Source organism: Morone saxatilis, unplaced genomic scaffold (assembly GCF_004916995.1).
Source record: "Morone saxatilis isolate NCDOM2014 unplaced genomic scaffold, NCSU_SB_2.0 Contig6, whole genome shotgun sequence".
Lineage (NCBI taxonomy): Eukaryota > Metazoa > Chordata > Actinopteri > Moronidae > Morone > Morone saxatilis.
Window position 1 is genome coordinate 11,475,498 of NW_023340206.1, and position 18,243 is coordinate 11,493,740.

Consider the following 18,243-nt stretch of genomic DNA (forward strand, 5'->3'; position numbering starts at 1 on the left):
AATCTTGTTTCAATTACAGCTGCATTTTATGAGTCTCTGATTCTGTTTTATAAGTCTGCTGTTACTTTTATTTCTGTCCATGTTGTTTTTAAAGTGTTTTTCTTCAGTAATTCCTGATTGTGAATGAGTCCAGTGAAGTTATAATTGGGGAATCATGTCCAAAGCTTCCCTAATGATGAGGACAAATAGTGAGCAGATAATTGCAGCATCAATTAAGGAACTTTTACAAAATTTGACACATGGATGTTTCTGTGTAAGGAAGATTTTAACCTGACAAACATCCACTGCTGAGTTTTATTCAGCTAAAATATCTTAGTTTTTCTTTAAGTTAAGTGTCTGAGTCTGTATGTGACTGTAGGTCTGCTCTTGTCTGTGATTTCCTTTCAGTCTCTGAAGGTCCATCTAACCTCTGAACCTGCTGAGTGATAGGAATGCAGCCTCACAGGCGAAGTCACGCAGCTCTGCAGAATCTGCTGCTTTTAACAGGCAAGATGTTCTTTCTCTGCATTTTATTGGAAGAAATGATGATTATAAACTGTATATGTGAGATTCTGGATTGCATTAGACATCTCCTTCTATTTTAAATGCGCCTGAAGACGAAAAGTAGTGTTGCGCCTCATGGCAGCTGGGGGCCATTTGGAGATGATTACCTCGATGCACACAAAGAGATTTATGATCTTTAACGTTTGTTCAAGCCATAAAAAAAGTTTTCCATCCACCTACCATGTTGCGCGAACGCTCCTAATTGCACAACCCACAGCAGCGCCATGCGTAAATATCCTGGAAACAACAGGCGCACCGAACCAAATGCGCAACAGTCCATGGTTGCGGCTCTGGGTTAAAGCGATGCAGGTAGCTGGCCTCAGTCTTCGGGTCCCATTGAAAGTTTGCAGAAACGGTGCGAAAGTGAAGCAGTTTGTTTTTTATCCTCCCGATCCCGTTTTATAATCGGAGAAAAAGAGGTTTAATTTTGCGCTCCGCTCGCTGGAGACTGCGGCTTCCCTGTGCGGAGGGCGCAGGATGACAACGAGAGGAGGGAGGAGGCAGTGAAACACCGAGGAGTCTGTTCCTGTAGGTGGATCCTCTGTGATCCCCGACAACGTCTCTCCATCAACATCACGTGGATCCAAATCAATAACGAACGCGATCAGAGTGGAAATCCTCTCAGCAGCGTCTCCACGGACACACTGTGCGCCTTGACTCTCTGCTGCTCACAAGAGCCACTCTGCCACATGTTGACATCTTGTGTTTCCACAACAGGCCAAACTACTGACTCATGTTGGCAGATTTTATGCATTTTTCTGTAAATCTGCAAATTATTTAATCACCAAGCAGAGAAATAAACGCAAATATAAGACAAAAAAGTCGAACTTTCACTCTGGATTTAAACTGACAGTTGAGACATTTGTGCAGCAGACTTTACACGACTACAGTGGATATACACGCAGTCCTGTGCAGCTGTATGTACTCAGTATGTAAAACTCACAGCATGTCGGCAGCTGTGGAGGAAGTGAGCGTCCAGTCTGGCTTTATTTTAGAGAAACATGAGGATGAAATTAATAGTTAACAGTGCGTGAAAGGCTTTATCAAAATACTAACAAGTGTTTTTACTGTATCATCCTAATTCTGTCCCATAGTGCCATTTAATGTAGTTTTAAAAAAGGAATTTAATAAATAAACAATATATACTCATGATATAGCATGAAACAGTACATATTCTTTCATCCTGATCTAATCTTCAAATAACAAAACAAAGAATATGGTAGAACTCACAAAAAAATGTCATTTCTTTTTCCAAAATAGAGGAAAACTCATCTAAACACCAACCACTGAAGGGCCCAATCTGTTCTCTCAGTTCATTATCTCCTCATGTGACTGAAAACAGTTACTGTTACTGAGCTGATTTCACTGCGGGGGGAAGTGGGAACCTGCGGAGCTGAAACAGAGAAGGTCGGCCTCCCGAGTGTAGAGTAAATATCAGGTGCTGGAGACTACAGAGACAGAGAGACATACCTTTCCACTAAATAACAGACCTGAGAGGAGCAGCAGGTGTTTCTGCACTCGCCTTTTCATTCAGACTTCAACGCGGTGAGAAAGTCTCCGACCTTCAGCTTTCAGGCTTGGACTTGAGATTTCATTGCAGTGCAGAACATGTGAGGAAGAGTGAGGTGGTTTTTGAGGAACATTTTGTTGCACACATTGACATTTATGACCTTAAATTGTAGTTGTTTAACTAGGTAGAGGCTGATTGCTTTGCTTCAGGATACTGCAACAGTCAGGGATCAAAATGTCCTCAACCTGATGGTGGAGGATTATTGCATTCAGCCTTTCTTACCCCTCGTTTCTGGTTGCCTCCCTACTTTCTCTACGTCTTCACCTAAGGCCAAAGATGACCTAAAAATACAAAAACATAAAGAAAAGCAAAGATTTCAGTACGCTTTAAGAATATTGTTTGTACAAAGTGTAGTCCAGTGCCCTCTAAACAGTAAGGTGTTGTTCTATAAAGGGGAGATGAGATGAGTCAGATGGGATGAAATTGCACTTTCAGACAGACTCCAATGCCCCAAAGGGCCTCATTACAAGCAATGAAACAACAAAATAAACACTTGATTAAACCTGAACCCTCAAATTCACAGGAATCTTTTTCACACTCAGTTTTACTTATAGTTTCATCCCAGAATAATTCCTTAAATTAGCTCCCAAACATCCCATAGATGGAACTGAGTGCAGCCAATAATCTAATCAGTAGACTACATTTTTTCCTGATCCCGGCTTTTTTTTACCTGTTCTGTCCAATCCAATGGCCTTTCTCTGTGAAACTCCAACCTGATTGGTTTACCCTGAAGTTTGACCCCTCAGTGACCTGTTTCAACAGGAAATGCATCACATGAAGGAAGTAGTGATACCATTTCAAGGAACTTCATCTCTCAACAAATTTGTCTTTTTAGCTTTTACTTTTAAACCAAAATGGATCTCAGACAACAACATTCAGCTGGATTGGACATGTGTGGGTACGTTTGGACCTTTTTTTTGTGTGTGTGTGAGTTTACAGAATTTAAACAGCTACAGTCTCATGTCCACTGGGCTCCAGCAGCTGAGGATGATTGACACAATCAAAAGCTCTGGAGCAGACACTCAACAGACCTTGTGGTGAGATTGTTTTTGTCAACACCTGAGGAGGAAAAATAATGTTCTAAAACTGTCCTAACTGCTTTCGCTCTGAAACTTTTCAACCTTTTTAAAAGAAGGGAGGACATTTAAACTTACATAGTTGAAAACCCCTTACTTTTATTGGTGCTTTTCTTGTCTCTAACGTCACAAATATTAATACACTCATGAAAAAATCCTTAAGGTGGGAAAAAAAGCAGATGCATTAAATACTAAATAGCATATTATATTCATGAAGCGTGGCTTTTGTCCACTTCCTCTAATTAATAGATCATGGGATAAGCTTTATCTTAGATGTTGCTCAATACTCAATACTTGCTTAATAAAACTGCACCATTTCCTCTCTTATTTGTCTTTTTTTCTTTTCTACTTCAATAAAAGATAAAATAACCAGATGGGATCCTGTGCCTTTGGCTAATGCAGTTGCTAAAAATCCTTAAAAGTCAAGGTGCTTCATGGCACATTTACAGCATTGCCCCCAATGGCCAGAGATATTTAAAGTTTTAACAATATAGCAAAATATTCTAAATTCCTGTCATCTCCTGAATGACACAGGAGAGAGAAACTAAAAGCCGAATCCGACCTTGCAACCCCTCCCTTCCTGCTGCTCCTGCACTACAACCCCAATTTGTCCTGTAACTCTCCGCCTTTTCACACCTGTACTGTATGTGTTCCTATCATCCACATTAGACTCTCGAGAACCTCCTGAAAACCTCCCTGCTCTGAGACCGCGGCGGTGGCGGTTCCTCGCTCTTCGCGGGAGGGGAGGCATTATCTGCCGCCTCCTTTGATGCCCTGAGAAACGACAGAGGGGGACGTTTCAGTCCTGCCTCCTGAGCGCTTCCAGATGTCACACATCCTCCTTTTACTGTGAGAAAAACAAGGGAATAACATACAAGAGGCATGTCGGCAGCTACGATGCACCACAAACATCTTGCAACCATATTGTTTCTGCCTTATTAAAAAAGCATTAGTCATTTTTAACACGTCTGCATGCTTTGCTTTTTCTAAACATGGCATGTTTTTAACCGCACATGTAATGTAAATAGGTTTTTTTTCCTTCATTTTACATATGTTGTTGAAAATGAAAATGTTTAAGAGTGCAGCTGGGTTAAAAACAGATTTACTGGTTGCTTTGATTATGTCAGTTTGTCTTAGAGAAGTTACAACAAGCTAATTTGCAGTTATACTTTCCAGCTCTTGTGGAAAACTGAAATCTTTTAATCGCTACATATTTGTTTTGGGGAAAACAGTTACGACCTGAAAATGAGCTGTCAGCATCTTTAAACTCAGAGGGCAGGGAAGATGGGGTCAAAGGTCAATCAGCTTGACCTAGAGGGGCACTTTTTATTGAGTTTTCCTGAAGGTCAAGTCTGAGATGTTCTTCTGTTCTTTAACAGCAACATGTGAGGCTATGCTAGTGGATTTATCAGCAGCATGTAGTTTAAAGGCAAACAACTGTTCAGGAGCAGCTACATGAAGTCTAAAGTATAGTATGTAGTAATGTCTCCTTTAGACTAATACATTATTTTGCTCAAGAACTGAGGCTCCTCAGAATCCACAGTCCTCATTCCTTTCTTCCTTAAATAACCCCTGATTTCTTTACCTAATGCGATACACATTACTCAGAAATTCTTTGGTCAACGTATCTTTTGAAAATTTGTCATTTTGATAAAATTATCCGGGTTTCAACGATGTTTGACCGTGTTTGAAGGCTGAACTAACAGTTATCTACCCTAACCTTGCTGCCTTGGGAATATATTAACGTGCATGTGTTCATATATGTAAATAAACATCCTCTGTGTAAACATATAGCATTTTATAAGCAGCATAAGTATATTTGTTGATTTGAAAGCAGGCGGTTTTCCAGAGACGCTGAATGACAGAAGGTTCTGGCCTCAGTTTGAGTTCAAACACTGCTGAGGGACGGTTACACCTCTATACTGTAGATCAGGGTACAGTACAACCTCTAAACCTTCGGCGTTTGCTTTTCTCACTCTGTCAAGTTGGATTATGAGACATTTCCCCAAACAGTGAGGTGTCACTGATGCAATGTCAGGTTACTGTTTTACTCCAATATTAGTTAAAAACACCACTCATCACCTCTGTACTTGGCTCTGATTCGCTCTCCTCGCTTAATTTAAGTCCTTCCAGTCATTTTTAATGAATGAATGAATGAATGCATAAGCTTCATATATTTTCAAAACATCAAAAACAATGTTGTATATTTAATGCAGCTGATGTTTGTATTATTTTAGGTTCCAACGCTGTTTGATGCTGTGTGCCTGGATAATATGACCTTCAGCCGGAGTGGAGGCGGCAGCTAACCTGATGAAATGAAAGCAGACGGCTTAGCGAACTGTGAGGAGGAATAATGAGGAAGAAGAAAAGAAGAAAAAGAGGTGAGGAAACAACACTGGCCACTTTGGTTGTGGGAATTAATCCTAATTTTATACAGAGATTGAGTCTTACATCTGAGGTTCACCAGAAAGTTCTTTATAAAAACAACAATCCTACACAGTTAAATCCATTAATTTATTTATTATAATTAATTCCCTGAAGTGATATTACAAGAGATTTTCTCATTAGGTTTCTTCAGATTCAGACTCAAACAAACTTCAAACAAAAAAATGCATCGTTATCCAAAAATGAATACACATTCAATCACTGACAAAACATCTTATATAACCTGCTTTCTCCACATGAATAGAAATATAAATAGTTAACATTGATATAGACGCTCTGCCGACAACCACAAACAACCTTTACTACCAAATATGAAAACGCAGCAAAACACCAACAAGCAATAACTTTTATACTAAACATATATAGTGCTTAATGAGAACTTATCATATCAATATTTAATAATTTAATTTATTTATTTACCATATCTTTAATTCTCATCCTCTTATAGTATATGTGTGTGTGTATATGTATATGTATATATATGTGTATATATATGTGTGTGTATATATATGTGTGTGTATATATATGTGTATATATATATGTGTGTGTATATATGTGTATATATATATGTGATAATTATATATATATATATATATATATAGTAGATATTATCTGAATTTGAATTGTTCCTCAAGTCTGGGAATACTTTGCTGCCATCTAGTGGAGATAGAAAATCAAATACAGGAGACAAAAGAGCAGACAGTGTTACTTTGAATGAATTTAATTCTGTAAGTCTTTACAAGTATGTATGTGGTTGAATATATGTAAGTGAGACGAAATAACAAATCCAGCTCCATAAAGAAATGTTTGGTTGGGAGGACTGGCCCTGACCTCAGCCCCAAACAACACCTTTGGGATTAACCAAAAGAGGAGGCTGTCACTGCAGCCTATTGATTATCATTGCTTTAGAATCACACTGTACGTCAGGGATTTCCCACATAAAAATGAAACCACAAAAAATGGGGAACTCACTCTTGTCTGCCTGTTGCACAGAAGGACATTTAATAACAGCAATTAACCAGATCCATGAAGAGTTAAAGGACGCTCTAGTTTTATCTAAAACCTGGTTCATTAGAGCAATGATTAACTTCAGGCTGCGCAGAATGCGGTTAAAGGGCAATTCCAAAGTAGAGGAGTCCAAGTCTGCGGAGTAGAAGCTCATCTACAAACCGTGAGTTACAGCTTTCAGTAAAATCCAGGTTTCACTTTATGAAAGAACGAGTAGCCATGCAGCTTATTTTCAGAGCAAAAACAGGAATGTACTAAAGGTTACAGGTTAAAGAAACTGGACTGTTATTGGTGTTACAGCTGAGAACTACACAGTGGACTATGTATTCAAGTAAACAAAAATACCTTTTTAAAGCAAAATCACTGAAGTTCTAATATAAAGTAGACTATTGTTAGCAAGGTTTATATAAAAACTGACTGTAAATAATGTGAGAATTAGTGGTGTGAAAGTCAGGAAGGAAATCTGTTTTTAAGTTGAGTGACAAATCCCAGCTGGTTGGGACGCTTTATGTCACAGTCTGAAATGAAAGTTTCATTAAAAGTGAGGTCTTTTTCCAGATAGAATATGCTGTACAAGATATTTATTGAGATATATTTCCAACTGTACACATACTAATAAAATTCATTCAATTCATCCAGTGCTTGGTGATTTTCAGCAGAAACATTATGTGATTGCTTCTACTGGAAACTGTTTGTATTGCTCAGAAAATGCACAATGCTGGAGAAAGAGGCAGACAGTAAACTCTGGAATAGGGCCAGGATTGACTTGAGGTCAAACCAGGGACCTCAATCATGACCTCAATCATGAGGTCCCTGGTTTGACTCGAACTAAGGACAGTGTGGTTAATGTGGTACACATTGTATGCCCTATGTGACACCTCCATTTTTTCAGCCTAACTGAGCCTAAACATAAAACCCGAGGTATTTTGAGTAACAGATAAGAGAACAAACTCATACATTATTCTAATTCACTTGATTTAAACCCTCTAACAGCTGGGGGCATGAGACTGTCGGACCTAGAAACAGTGTCACAGACCAGAAAAGGTTAAGAGAAAGTTGAAGCGGGATGGTGTGTTTGTAGTTTCTATGTTTTTTAATAAGTGGTGTAACTCCTCTCTCTGTAGGCCGGCAGCCTCCCCGACCCGCAGTAATGGACCCGTTTGACGGCTCAACTCCGAGCGACACCTTGAAGCGAGTTGCCACCCTGCTGGGCTGCAGTCCGACCTCTGCAGAAGTGGCTGCATACCTCGACAAACATGACAAGCTGAGTCATCTGAGGGAGCAGTTCCTGGTGCCCAAAATCTCAGATTTACCTCCTTGTGAGTCAAAGATTAAAGTGCTCTTTGGATATGTAGCTTCATCATTTAGTCATATGAAAATGATTCTGATCAGTTCCTCTTTGATATTTCCTCAGCTGATCTCTCGCTGGTCGACGGCGAGCAGGAATGCATCTACCTTGTGGGAAACTCGTTGGGGCTTCAGCCCAAAATGGCCAGGAAGTACCTGGAGGAGGAGCTGGAGAAGTGGGCCAAAACGTACGTCAGCTCTGATACTCTGCGTCTCCTAGAAGGACTTTAATAAGAGATAAATGTTTAAAATGAGCTCTTTTACAGAGGCGTTCATGGTCACACAGAAGGCTGTCGACCTTGGGCGTGGGCTGAGAACAACATAGAGGAACTCATGGCTAATGTTGTAGGTGAGAGACGCACTCTGTAAGTTATACATTCTTAATCTATCGAGGGTTTTGTTGAGTTTCTTATCAACGTAAAGAGGTCTGAAAGTTCACACCAGGAAGCTCCTGATCCCCGGCTCCTGTTTATACTCATCTTTAGGGCCAAATTAAGTTTCTGGGAGTTTGTGCTGTGAACACATTTTAGCCAAATCTGGCAAATACAGCACAGAGCAGCTCATATTTGTATCAAGAAAGGCAAACTCTAAAGGCATTTAAACTTCTCTGAGTCACTCAAGTATTCATTTTAATTAAGAGGCTGTTCATGAGTGGAAACAACAACTAACAGATGCAAATAAGGGCTGGGAACCCAAGGGTAAAAAAGGAGGAAGGAGAAAGAAGGAAAACAATTGGAGGGCGAAACATTGAAGGAAATTAAACAAAACTACAAAAAAGGAGGAAATAACATTAAAGGGGCCATTTTCAATATAAACTAAACAAATATAGCTGAGCTGTGACCCAATTCCCTGCTGCATACTACTTACGTACAGTACAGACCCAGAGTAATTAGCAGTTAGTATAGAAAAAAGATCTACCATTTTATATTTACAGGAAATTATTCAACACAAAGGATGTTTGACAATAATCAAACTTTGTAATTACTGATAACAGTTAAACACGGTTCGTTCCTGGCCGTTCTTCAGCAGTGTTATTCTGTATGGTAGATACCTGTTTTGCAACTTTTTCATAATTCTGTGAGGCTGCTTGTTCAGGTCACTGCACTTTTTGTAGAGTCCAAAGTTCACATGAAATCGTTATTCCCCTGTTTGCAGTACAGAGCTACGATTCCATTCCATATGGGTCTCTCTACATTGTGTTTGCATGTTCTTTATTGTGCATGGCAGGATAGTTAGTTATGTTATGTTATGTACTGTGTCTTGCACATACAGTGTGAGAAGTGCCCAGCCTACATGGACAGGAGCACCAAAATTAATGTTGGGTCAGCCAAGAACACTTAAACATTACACTGTTGTGTAACCCTTCGTTGTTTATGACAAATAAAATTCCTTCTGAGCAGAAGCCCATTAAATCTGCCTTTGTTAATGGCACTATACCTTAATGTACACTGTAGCTAAACAGTTTGTGCTAAACATTTTAAATATCACACAATATCAGTCATCATCATCTTCAGATTGTTGCAAAATGCTGTGCTGTTGTTTCCTACAGGAGCCAAACCTGAGGAGGTGGCCCTGATGAACGGCCTGACGGTGAATTTACACCTCCTGATGGTGAGACAGTCACTTATTGTTGGAAGCCATTTGGCAAATAACAAAAAACATGTCTTAAGTTCTCTATATTGCAACATATTGCCAGAAGTTCATGATCAAGCTCAATAAATGGGAAGTGAATACTCAAGATGTTATTTTTGGTGAGTCATTTGAACCTAAGATGCTGTGTTGAAAAGGAAACAAAAGTAATAAGAATCATTTAGTTTAATATCAAGGATTGAACATGAAAGTTTCAGATGATGATTGCCAAACACCTCCTGGAAAAAGATGATTCACCGAGCAGACGAAGAAAAGGAAGCAGTTAGACGTCAGAAATGTTGGAGAGAGGAAATGAATTTGGGGGGAAAGCAAGTTGAAACCCTGTCAGACATCAACTAAAATGAAACCAATAAAGATATTTAATCAACCTCATTTCATGTCTTTATTCTGCAGCTCTCCTTCTACAGACCAACAGCAGCTCGGCACAAAATCCTTCTGGAGAGCAAGGCCTTTCCTTCGGACCACGTGAGTAAACCTGTGAATGTTTGCCCACATGTTGACACAAAAGCAGTTTTCTATTAAATCCTTCCTTTTGTTTGTGTCCTTAAACTGAACCACAAGTTCCCTCTTCATCACACTGCTGTTATACTGCTGCACTTTGCTCTACTAGCTGGTTAACCGAGTTTGTTCTACACAATGCAAATGGATTTATAAATGTTAACAATGTAAACATCTCGGGAGGAAGGTGAAGTAAGAGTTAAACACACCACCGCTCATGTATCCAGGCAAGTCAGCGTCTCGATGGATGCTGGGTAATTTGGATCTGTGCTAAGAAAGGTCCTCTCTCAAATCCATTCTGTGTGTTGGGTTTGTTCAGTGCCAATGATCCTTCAGCAGAGCAACACTTGATTCAGGACACACAGTTTTAGTTTTGAGTCATCACCTTGTAATGGATTAACAACCCGGGACATTGGCCCTTCCCAAAACTCTGCTGATATCTCTGAATTCAAGTCACTGGCCCAGGCTTCCCTAATCGGATCCTGCAGAGACATTGGGATGAATACATAGAGGAAGACTCCTTAACTGCACAAATGAAGACTTAAGTTGTCAAAAGTAGTGGATATATTAATATATAAATAATCCAAAACTGCAAAAAATGTTGTATGTTGCTTAAAACATACAAACCAAAAAGGAAACTTCACCCTTTTAGTTCTACTGTTTACTTTGAAAAGCAATTTCTGCACAACAAAAGAATAAAAGAAAAAGAAAAATGGTTTTGTGGCTGTTTCAGGACTACACACTGATGTTGTTCAGCGTGATATAACTGAGTGGACCAAGATTATTGCTTTAATAATTAGTTTCCTTTGCTTGAAACCAGCTCTGCCAGAGCAGTGGGAGAGTTTGAATTAAAAATGTCAGAGTGCAGCACCAAAAAACAATGAAACTCTTTATGAATGTTACTTTTCTTGTGTGGAGTGTTTCTCTGATTTCTCTGTAGCGTGACTCTCTCTCTCTCTCTCGTCCTCAGTACGCTGTGGAGTCTCAGATCCGGCTGCGAGGATTCGACCCCGAGGAGAGCATGCTGCTGCTGAAACCCAGACCGGTACTGGAGCCACACAGTTCACAGACTCTCTGCCGTCAGCTGGCATGATAGACAAAGTGGAAACTGATGAGTGATTGTTCCTGCTGTTCAGGGTGAAGAGACTCTGAGAACTGCAGATATCCTCAGAGTGATCGAGCAGGAGGGCGACTCCATCGCCGTGGTGATGCTCAGCGGGGTTCAGTATTACACTGGGCAGCTGTTTGACATGGCCGCCATCACTGAGGCTGGCCAGAGGAAGGTAACATACACACATGCAAATGCCACAAGGGACTGAATGTAATTGTGACTTTATCAGCAAAAAACGATGGACACCTAAATAGAGACGATATGAAATGTGTTTTTAAGGACATTTAGGATCATAAATCTTTGCAAATATCACTAAATCTATTCCCCTTTCCTTAGAATGTGTATGTGATTTAATGTGCTGCATGTTGATCAATTGTGCGAACGTAAATGATAGAAAATGTCCTGTAATATATTCACATGTTCACATCAGTGGTATAAAGTAACTAAGTACTGTACTTTACTTGACTTTATCCATCTTGTAATTCTTTCTACTTCTATTCCACCAGGTTTGTTTACAATATTTTTACTCTTTATCTGATAGATTTAGTTACATTACAGGTTCATATTATTGATACAAAATATAATCAATCATTAAATTCAGATGTTTTTAATTGGACTAATCCACCCAGCGGTATATAAAGTAGTGAAAAGGAGTAGAAACAGTGTAAAACTACTGTTACTAATAAAAAATGATTCAAAATCTTTCAGTAAAAGTACAAAAATATCAACTTCAAAATATACCACATAAATATACCACATTATGCAGAACAGCCTATTTCAGAATCATATATATTATACTGGATTATAATTATTAAGGCATTAATGTGTCACTTTGATGAGCTCATTTTAGTGACTTTAAGTTCTGCTGGGTTGTTCAAACTATAATAATAAATCATAATTTATTAGCTGAAGTTATATTTCATCAAAATTTTCTAAATATGTAATGTAACTAAAGCTGTCAGACAAATGTAGTGAGGTAGAAGCATAAACTGGAAGTACAAATACCTCAAAATTGTACTTAAATGCAGCACCTGAGTGAATATACAGTACTTACCCGTAGGTACTTTCCACCACTGATTAATGTGACACACAGATGTGAATTCATCACTAAATACAACCCAGTAATATAACATATATTCAGAAATGGGCCATTCTGCATAATGAGTACTTTTACTTTTGCTACTTTATGCTAATATTTCTGTAATAAATATAATTTAATATTTTCAATTGACACAATTTAATTTTCAAGCACCCAAATAATGAAAAAAAAAAGTTTTTTAAACTGTAAAAAAAAAAGAAAAGTTAATTATTTCAACGGTCAGTAAAACGTTTTAAAATGTATTTTAAAAGTTAAACATTTGAATTTGTAAAGAAATTTTGTAAAAAAAAACGAGCCCGTACGAGCCCAAAAACAGGACAAAAATGTAAGAGAGAGTTTCAATAACAAAGCGGAAACTGTTTAAGACCAGATAATAAAAGTCCTCTCTGTCCGTCTTCAGGGATGCTGCGTGGGGTTTGACTGCGCACATGCGGCCGGAAACGCCGAGCTGAAGCTGCACGAGTGGGGAGTGGACTTCGCCTGTTGGTGCTCCTACAAGGTCAGCTGACTCTGCTCTCATATATTCAGATATTCATATATAACATGGAGCGGAACACACATAATGTGGTTAAATGAGTGTGTGAGATTAAGAAATTAAAATAAAAACCCATCCCCATAATAAATAAGTATGTAAACAAACAAGCTTACAGGAAGTTTTGTTTTACAGTAAATAATAAATATAAGGAATAAGGAAGATGACAGTGTGTCCATTATAACATTGTGCCATGACTTTTATTTTGTAAGAGTAACATCCTTGATCCAAAAGAGTAAAATGTTCTTCCTGGTGGCAAAAGTTAGTAGTTGAAATAACCTCTTATGTTTGGTATGTTTAATATCTGGATCCACACTGCTTCCTGATCTCTTCCACACACAGACACATGTGATTAATACTGTCTGTCTGTCTGTCTCACAGTATCTGAACTCCGGTGCTGGAGGTCTGGCCGGTGCGTTCATCCACGAGAAACATAAAGACACCATCAAACCTGCGTGAGTGCTCACACACTGTTCACACACACTGATCAATAAAGTGCTCTCAGACAGATACATCCTCTGTTAGAAGTCTTTAGTCTTTAGTATAAAGGACTCTCTATGCAGCCAGAATGAGCTCTGTTGTTTTATATTATCATTATATAATAATATCAAAGTAGGGCTAGTTACTCAAATGGAATTTATTACTATTTTTTAGTATTACTTTGCCGAGAGTAGTTATATTAGTTTAACTTACTGCTAGTCACTGTAAGATTATTATAGAAGCACTAACATCTAAGATATGTATTGAATATTGTAACTGCAGTTGAGCTGATGTTATTAATCTTTTATATTGAAGGCAGTGGTGGAAAGTACAAATACTTCATTACTCTACTTATGTAGTACTTTTTCTAGTTCTTACCTTTTGAAAAACAGGCTTCTGACTTTGTTTGAATGCATTTGAGGGGAAAATATTGATTTCTTTATCCAATTATTTTGCATCATTGCACACCTTCCCAATATGAGGACTGTTGCATTTCAGAGTCTCTACTTTCTCACAAGTATTTGAACTTCTACTTGAGTTAAGAATGTTCACACATTGTATGTTATATGCTCGTTAAAGTAAGTAAAGTACAAGTAACTTAGAATTTTACTTAAGTACAGGAGTAAATGCACTTTCCACCTCTGGATTTAATTGTTAGTTAGGCTGAACATGTCAGCAGCTAAAACACATCGTCAGATTAAATAATGTGTGCAGTCTTTCAGGTTTGTTCAAATCTCTGGATACACAACTACAATACTAACATCACGTCCTCGTCTCCTGCAGGCTGCTGGGATGGTGGGGACACGACCTGAAGACTCGGTTCAAGATGAACAACGGTAAGAGGAAATCATTCTTCCCACTCTCATGTTTGTGTAGCCACAGCTTTCTGAAGGCAGTGCTGTGAGTTTAAGGTTGCTGCCATCTTGTGGCCTCACTGGGTATTACATCTGCACTATTCTAGGTAGAGAACTGATGTTCATACAGTTTAAACTGTAGGTTGTTAATCAGGTTTCACATAGAAGGATTTTACCTTGGTATATTGATGTATTATAAGAAATATATAAAGCAAGTATGTTCTAAGCATAGAATTCAATGGAACATTTTCAATAAGTGTAAACTGTACAGGCATGTGTGGAATAATGTAATAATAAAGCTCACACTAGTTGAAATGTGTTTTCAGTGTTGGAGCTGCAGCCTGGAGTGAGCGGCTTCAGACTGTCGAACCAGCCCATCCTGCTGGTCTGCCCCCTGCAGGCCAGCCTGGAGGTACTGCACTGGTTAATGCTCACACTTAATAACAAGGAATTAACTTGATGCTGTAGTGTAGTAGTAGTTTAAATGTCTTTAAGACCCTCATTGAGTAGAATAATGGAACAGGTCACTTTATTCACAGAAACAAGCAAATACATTTTTACTGTAGTTTTATTGGACAGCGATCTAAACATCAAACAGCATTTTTCTTACATGAGTTGATTTACATTGACTCCCTTTTTGATTTTGCCAGGTGTTCAACCAGACCAGTATGCAGGCACTGTGCAGGAAGTCCCTCCTGTTGACAGGTTACCTGGAGTACCTGTGTCAGCATTATTTCTCTGAGGACTCCACCCAGCCCGACAAACCTTACGTCCACATCATCACACCCTCTGACCCGCAGCAGAGAGGCTGTCAGCTCTCACTCTGCTTCTCCATCCACATCAAAAAGGTCTTCCAGGAGCTGGAGAAGAGGGGCGTCGCTGTGAGTACATTTCCACACACTTAGATGCAGTATGCACAACAGCTGTGTTCACCCTGGTTGGCAGAAGCTCCACCTCTTGGGAAATGTAGTTTTAAAGTGCTATGAGGCCTACAAATAGAAGCCATACTTTTCTTGATCACATAGTAGGGGTGAGGAGGCTAGAGCCGCCATTAGAATCCAGAGATCCTCCTGTAACAAGTAGAACTACAGATAAAGAATATGCATTTAAAGGAGTGTTAAATTTCTGTCTGTACTCTATTTTCAGTTATACAGCGCTGCTCGGAAGCATGTGAACCTCCTGAGCATTACCATCATTTCTTTATTTAAATCAGAACCAGTGTGTATTATATGAATTAACAGGTGTTTATCAGTTCCAGGGGCAAGACTGAGCGAACCCAGAGCTGTGTTACTTAAAACAAGGTGAATAGCGCTGTGTAACTGAAAATAGAGTACAGACAGAAATTTAACATTCTCCTTTAAATACATATTCTTTATCTGTAGTTCTACTTGTTACAGGAGGATCTCTGGTTTATGGCGGCTCTAGCCTCCTCACCTACTATGTGATCAAAGTATGGCTTCTATTTGTAGGCCTCATAGCACTTTAAAACTACATTTCCCAACAGGTGGAGCTTCTGCCAACCAAGGTGAACACAGCTGTTGTGCATACTGCTAATAATGGGGCTGATTATCTGCACCTGTCTGTGGTTGTATGAAGGGCAGATGGACCAAAAGCTAAATGATGTGCTGCCCAGGGTTCACTCACTTTTGCCCCAATAACAGTTTACTAAAGAATCCTGATTTAGTCTTTTCATTACATAATATGGAGTTCATAAACATGTTATTCTATATAATGTGATTCCTGATTAAATAATTGTGAAATGCTCCTGAGGTTCACATACTTTGAAGCAGCACTGTATAAAAACAATAAATGGGTAAACTACAGAATGTTTTTAAATCCTTTTTTCTACTTTTATGTATTTTTGACTTTATATTCAAAGTACACACTGCTGAATTAATGAGCCCTGTACAGATCCAAACAGTCTTACCTCTTCTCTTCAAGAATTGTAGCTGGAGGTTCACACAGTGTACAGGACTCGTATCCCAGCATGCCTTGTGACTGCTCTGCACTCTTCCCACCGAACCAGCAAATCTGAAAGACAAAGAAGAGAGGAAAAGAAGGGTCAAAACCACATCACAGCAGAGTACAATCCTTTTTTATGAACTTCAACTTTGTCATTTTGGACGCCAGTTTAAAATAACGTTGGAGAAACGCAGATTTTTAAAATGTATTGTGATGTTGCGAAGGTTTTTAGATGTCTACGTTTTATTTTGCCGTGTTGATGCGCCACGTTTCTACGGCAGCCTAGAACGGACAAACCAAACACTGGCTGTATATATGGGGCCCGTGCTCATTCCCAGGTCATCAAATACACACGCAAGCGGAGTTCAGTTGCAACGTCACTGTTCGCTGCCACTAAATGCCACAAACTGGTTCTTTAAAACAAGAACAATACATGAAAGAGAACACAGAGCATGCTTCAGGTTACCTGTGTGTTTAAACACTTGATTGTAATAATACAATGCTCTCTTACAGCAGATACTAGTATTACATGCAACTGTGCTTTTGGCATCATGTCAGTGACTATATTTAACTACACACTGCAACAGTAAATACTGCACAAACAATAGTTAGATGTCACCGGGAAACTCTCGTCACTTAGTGACAGATTTTGTTTCTCTACACTGCAAATTCTGAATAATAGCTCCCACAATCCTTTGCCCTTGTGACCCTCCTCCTCGGTTGAGTGTTTTGGGCGCGACACCCAGAGAGCTCGCAGCATGGGGTTTGCAAATGACATGATTTTTGGGGTAAAATCTGATGAAACCCCCCTTTTCCTCCCCCTCGTCCCTCCTCACCCGGCTGTACATTACACACATGAGTTAGCCGACAGTCCTCCCCTCACCAATTAACACCTACTTTATTATAACGTTGACTTCTCCCTAATGTTCTTGCATGTGTTTATGCACTATTACCTTGACGGATGCCTATTCCACGATTAGACATAATTGGCATATCAATATGCAAAACCTAAATGGATTAACCTTCTTTAAAACTAATGAGCACTTGGATGCCCAGCTGGGGAATGGACCAGAATTAGCATTTGTCATCTTTTTTGGGGTGATGTGAGAATAAATAATTGAAGAGAGGCTGGGTATTGTCTTTCCTTGGGCTACTTGAAGAGACTGTACTGTAAAAAAAAAGAAAGAAAAAGGGGGGACTATGCAGATTTACTGTCTTAATGATGACCGTGGGCTCGCTGGTTCCACACATACAGTGTCTGAGGACAAAAATACAAACGAGCTGCGTCTCTGCTGAGCAAAATGGATAGTTTTGATTAAAAAGGAACATGTAGAAACGTAACTCTGCGTGGGTTTGACAGACAGAACAAACAGTGGTACTTTTGAAAGGATACTGAGATCAGAGGTGGCAAAAGGACTAAAACATCCTACTTTAAAAACTTAAATTCTGAGGCCACTTTGATAAAGATAGAGTAGATTACAACTATCTAACACTACTAAATTGGGTGAATTAAGGCTTTTTCAGCTTTAAAATACATAGCTGACTAAAGAACTGAACATGAAATTGTTGAAACCTGCAGAAACCCTGAAAGAGTTAAAGTAATTTGTTATAGTCTGCCCTGTAAATTTATATTCATGGTTCAAGTTTAAAATAATGCAGATCAAACCTTTTTATAATCCTACTTACTTATTGGCTGCTTGAGACATGATACGTTGTCAGTTATGTGATGTTATTACTTCAATAAGTTCAGTGACTTTGTGTCACTAGTGTTTACTGTGTGTGTTTAATGGTTTTGGATCGTCTCATAGGAGTCAGGAACGACCAGATCACAACTAACTATTCTCACTGAACTCGTATTTCACACTACTGAGGAGAAAACGTTGAAAACCAACCATGACCATGTTTACTCTTTTACTTGTCTAACTAACGAGTTAATACCACCACCTGAAATCCTCAGGTAGAAGTGCCTCATCTCACAGCTAGCTACTTTATTAACAAGCTACTTTATTAACAAGCTAGCTACTTTATTAACAAGCTACTTTATTAACAAGCTAGCTACTTTATTAAC

General features: G+C 38.9%; 2 protein-coding genes and 1 long non-coding RNA gene across 8 annotated transcripts in view; 1 reads left to right on the forward strand and 2 right to left on the reverse strand.

Moving 5' to 3' along the window:
* The window catches only part of si:ch211-246m6.5 (von Willebrand factor D and EGF domain-containing protein), a 30,818-nt gene extending 29,570 nt beyond the window's left edge, over positions 1–1,248 (reverse strand). The window contains exon 1 of the mRNA XM_035677504.1: positions 724–1,248. Within this exon, the coding sequence (XP_035533397.1) occupies positions 724–823 (100 nt within the window). The 5' untranslated portion in view covers positions 824–1,248. The remainder of the gene's footprint in view (positions 1–723) is intronic.
* Positions 1–15,141, forward strand: part of kynu (kynureninase) — a 43,611-nt gene extending 28,470 nt beyond the window's left edge. For 3 of the 6 annotated variants that reach the window (XM_035677501.1, XM_035677498.1, XM_035677500.1), the window contains 14 exons: positions 3,859–4,038; positions 5,427–5,570; positions 7,767–7,961; positions 8,057–8,177; positions 8,256–8,338; positions 9,539–9,600; positions 10,033–10,104; positions 11,108–11,182; positions 11,274–11,420; positions 12,748–12,846; positions 13,261–13,334; positions 14,143–14,195; positions 14,540–14,625; positions 14,864–15,141. In XM_035677501.1, coding sequence (XP_035533394.1) covers positions 5,543–5,570; positions 7,767–7,961; positions 8,057–8,177; positions 8,256–8,338; positions 9,539–9,600; positions 10,033–10,104; positions 11,108–11,182; positions 11,274–11,420; positions 12,748–12,846; positions 13,261–13,334; positions 14,143–14,195; positions 14,540–14,625; positions 14,864–15,118 — 1,350 coding nt within the window. In that variant the 5' untranslated portion in view covers positions 3,859–4,038; positions 5,427–5,542 and the 3' untranslated portion in view covers positions 15,119–15,141. Of the gene's footprint in view, positions 1–3,048; positions 3,151–3,858; positions 4,070–5,426; positions 5,571–6,652; positions 6,806–7,766; positions 7,962–8,056; positions 8,178–8,255; positions 8,339–9,538; positions 9,601–10,032; positions 10,105–11,107; positions 11,183–11,273; positions 11,421–12,747; positions 12,847–13,260; positions 13,335–14,142; positions 14,196–14,539; positions 14,626–14,863 lie in introns of those variants that run through there. The other 3 variants (XM_035677502.1, XM_035677499.1, XM_035677503.1) reach the window with 3 other exon arrangements.
* Positions 15,142–16,158: 1,017 nt separating this feature from the next.
* Positions 16,159–18,243, reverse strand: part of LOC118339995 — a 42,005-nt gene continuing 39,920 nt past the window's right edge. Inside the window, exon 5 of the long non-coding RNA XR_004797347.1 lies at positions 16,159–16,244. This is a non-coding gene — a long non-coding RNA (uncharacterized LOC118339995). The remainder of the gene's footprint in view (positions 16,245–18,243) is intronic.